This window comes from Phalaenopsis equestris, unplaced genomic scaffold (assembly GCF_001263595.1).
Source record: "Phalaenopsis equestris unplaced genomic scaffold, ASM126359v1 Scaffold000741, whole genome shotgun sequence".
In the NCBI taxonomy this organism is placed as follows: Eukaryota; Viridiplantae; Streptophyta; class Magnoliopsida; order Asparagales; family Orchidaceae; genus Phalaenopsis; species Phalaenopsis equestris.
Genome location: NW_018165181.1, coordinates 153,395 through 157,459, shown reverse-complemented (window position 1 = coordinate 157,459; position 4,065 = coordinate 153,395). Strand labels below are relative to the sequence as shown.

The 4,065-nt window shown below is 30.5% G+C and overlaps 1 protein-coding gene across 2 annotated transcripts; it reads left to right on the top strand.

The window, feature by feature from the left end:
* Positions 1-2,856: 2,856 nt before the first annotated feature.
* On the top strand, positions 2,857-4,065 carry LOC110030601 (auxin-responsive protein IAA31-like). Of its 2 annotated transcripts, none has more exons than XM_020733384.1 (4): positions 2,857-3,066; positions 3,159-3,370; positions 3,488-3,550; positions 3,810-4,065. In XM_020733384.1, exons 1-4 carry the CDS (start codon positions 2,894-2,896, stop codon positions 3,818-3,820), a joined length of 459 nt encoding a protein of 152 aa, XP_020589043.1. In that variant the 5' UTR covers positions 2,857-2,893; the 3' UTR covers positions 3,821-4,065. The 2 variants fall into 2 exon arrangements, with proteins under 2 accessions (XP_020589043.1, XP_020589042.1); XM_020733383.1 differs by having other exon boundaries at positions 3,488-3,584.

Genomic DNA, 4,065 nt, shown 5'->3' with positions numbered 1-4,065 from the left:
TGTGAATTTTCTTTCCTCCACTAATATTTTTTTCTATTTTAAGTTTTGTCCCATCTTGATGCGCCTCAAACATCATATATATCATGATAAGGCATCTCTTTCTAAAATAGTATTTAGTCATTAGGACATGAATCTCTCTTGTATAGCCAACATTGAATGCTCTCACCCTCATTTCCACCTCATATGTGCTCTCAGACAATGAAATATTACTGGGAAGGCTTCGACCAATAACTCGAATAGCATATCACAAAATCTTGCAGTTCATGAATGTAAATACTTTCAAACAATAAATGTATCATAAATAATAATTTTATGAAAGACTTACACCTATGATATAATTCTGCATGCTCCCGCATATTCTAAAAACTTCCTAAAATGTTGATCATCACTTGATGGAAGTAGATGAGATTTTTCATAATCAAAACATGAATTTTTTGCAATATTTGTTGAGGTCCCTGAAACTCCAATGTATATAATGCTATGAATTGTGTTCTTTGCTAACTCATATGCATCTTGCATAATTATAGCATTATAACAGTGCAAGACAAAATGTACCCTTACATGCATACATTACCAATTAATAGAAATTTATTAATAGATATTTGCTTGGAATATAGAATAACTTTCAAATGAGAGAACATCATGAGAAATCATGCAAGATATCTTAATTATTAAAATTTACCCTTGTCGTATATAACCTTTGGCAGCAATTTTTAATAATGTTGTTAAGTAACCGTTGTAAAAAACTAATTTTTATTAGTAGTGATTTAATGAATATCATGTCTAGCACCTACATGAGACCTCTATCACATAAGTGCGCATCATATGATAATGAATATATATTTAGAAATATATTTATATAGATTTCCATTCAAGGGAACATGTGGGCTTCTTTAGTAATAAAGAGAAGATCAAAATAATAACAAGACAAAAGGTTGGTTGTCACACTTGCAAAAGTTGTTCTTGTCTCTCTCTCTCTCTTCTCTCCCTCTCCCTCTCCCTCTCCCTCTCCCTCTCCCTCGCTCCCTTTATTCCCCAAGTCCATAATACAAAATTCTTTGTGTATAGCACAAGCATGTATTTATACCTTCTTGTCACCTCCCAAAATAGCTCTTAAGAGAGGTGAGTAGCCCAGGACCTAAATACTGCTTTCCGGCCCTACACCTAGCCGATGTGGGACTATTTGTCCGTGACATTCTACCAATTTTTTCAAATTTTAATAATCATAGAGCCCTTTGTGTGTGTATATACTAAAATAAAGTAAAATAAAAATTAATTGTTTAGGCATGCATTTATAAGAAAATACTCAATTGAATTAAAATAATATTAAGGGTGTTTTGTGTAAATAAGCCTTGGAGGAATAGAGTTCATTTCATGCTGACCTTTCTTGTGAAGAAATCTTGTCTCAAGTACTTTGAGAACGTTAGGCTTGTAAGCAAAGAAATCCTATCTTTAATAATTATAATACCAATAATAATAAGTGTAGATGGAGTAGATCGCTTGCCTCCTTGAAAATTTTCATTTCTTCAATTTTGTGGGGTCTTTATGTAAATTTTTTTCTTAGAGTTGTTCATTTCTTCTTTAATTTTACTCATTGGTCAAGCTTTAGTTGATAAAGATAACACCTTATATTTGATCAAATTAATTATGGGATTTTATTTTCTCATCTCTTATATAATTATTTATCATAAAAATAATACATTTATATCATATGATTATTATAAAGTAAATATATAACATAATATATAATTATAAATTTATCTAAATGAGCTGTGAAATGAAGAGACAGAATAAGGCAAGTTAGTTTTATGTCCGGCCACAAGTAGGAAAACATTTGAAATTTATTGGCAATTCCATTAATGTGTGTTTGGCCTTTCTGAGGGAACATACCATTTGGCAAACCACAACTTGCTGCCTTACTGATTATCATCAACCTAAAATATACTAAACATCATTAGTATTGAAAAAGATGATATTATAGTTCAAGTTTTGACTTAATTAATCACTTTGGCGGCCACCAAGTTTTAATGAATATATATATATATATAAAGAGATAAATCTATTGTTTATGACTGATAAGGCTATGTTAAAGTTTTATAAGCATGAAGAAGTTTTCACATAAAATTTTAGATTTTTGCCCTTAATAAAAATTTGATTTTTTTTTTTTTTGTAAATAAAAGTCAACTTGTTTGAAGTCATACGTCAATTTCTTTGGCAGGAAAAAAAAAATTCAAACCAAATTTAATTATTCAAAATTTGATTTCAACAATCAGCTCAAAGCATGCATATATAATACCATTATAAATTTATGTATTTTTATAAAAAAAATATTATTAAATTCATATTAAAACTCAGCTTTTGTATGAAATATTTGAGTCCGTTTGGGGCAGCTTATTTGGTGCGGTGATGTTTTGAAAACACACATGACCTGTTTGGGTGAAATGCGTTTTGGCAGCTTATGCATTTTCAAAACGCCGAAAACAGTTTTTTCACACCGCACCTATTTAGGTGCGGTGGAAACTTTTCAATAGATTATTCAATAAACTGTCGCTGCCCTAAATAGACTCAAAATCAATTATAAGCTTCATATTTGCAGATTCATAATTAATATGAAATCGAATAATTAATTCAATTTCAAAAGTCATTTAAATTATCTTCATATCAATCCTTAAAAAATAAAAAATAAATAAATTGCCCAAATCTCATAAATTTTTTTGAAAATTTAAACTCAGCCCAAATAAAACCATTAATTATAAAAAAAATAAAAAATTAAACCACCATTAAACCAATGCCACGTGCCAACATCACCTATATTAAGCAATTTTCTTCTCCTAGTTCTAAAAAACTCACCATTTTTCTTCGTTATTCTCTGTGAGAAGAAATATTTCTCACCATGGAAACCGAAGCCAAATCACCATCTTCTTCCTCAGACAGCTCCAGCACCCATCCTTCTGCTCCTCCTCCCTCTAACAACACAGAAGATTATAAAATCACAGAGCTAAGCCTCGCCCTTCATATCTCAAATCCGACCTCTGATCTGCAGCAGAACAATTTCCGCACCCAAAGGTAGCTTTTTTACACCATCTTCTTCCTCTTCTTCTTCATTCTGTCTGAAAACCCTAATCAGTTTATTATTATTATTTTTACTTTTTGATTAGAGAGCAATATCCACCAGCGAACTGGCCGCCAATAAAAAATATCATGTCAGCTGCAGTAAAACAGAGGAAAAAATTGCAGAAAACCCCCTCATTTTTCATCAAAGTATATATGGATGGGATTCCGATTGGCAGAAAAATAGATTTATATGCTGTTGATGGATATAATGGATTGACAGAGCAGATTTCCAATATGTTTGCTGCTCTCATTCTCTGTGAGGAACCTTTTTTTTTTCTTAAATAGTAATTAATTAGTTTTATTTATTTATTTATTACTAATGATTATTATATATTGATTTGTTTTGAATAATTAATTAATTTGTTGCATGCAGCATCTGATCTTGGTGGAATAGTTTCAGAAAAGAGTTATGTGCTCACTTATGAGGATCATGAAGGTGATTGGATGATGGTGGGGGATGTTCCTTGGGAGTAAGATCTTGCACCAATTAATAAATTATAATCTAATTAGTTTATGATTTGTTTTGCAAAAAAGGCAGAGTTTTTGCCATCAATAATTGTTACAAATAAAATAATTATATATAATATCATTATGCCACAAAGTTTCCTTAACTTTCATTTTTTTTTTTATCATCCTATGAAAAATAGTTAATTTCATGTTTCACTGATGTTCAGTATTTCTTATTTTCTGAACAGAGATTTCTTGATAACAGTGAAGAGACTTAAGGTTGCAAGTGCTGATAAATGCTAAGAAATATGATAAAAAGGGTGCCTTTTTGCTTAATTTTTGTGAGATTAGTGCTAAAGTTATTAAATTAATTACCTGTATTTAGTGAGAAACTATGAGTGTGAGCTTTGATTAGGAGAAGCAGGCAGTGGAGGTTAACTTCATTGAATAATGGAGTCCTTTTCTGAAATATCTGAATGGCTTTAAAATTCACAATGAGGGAAG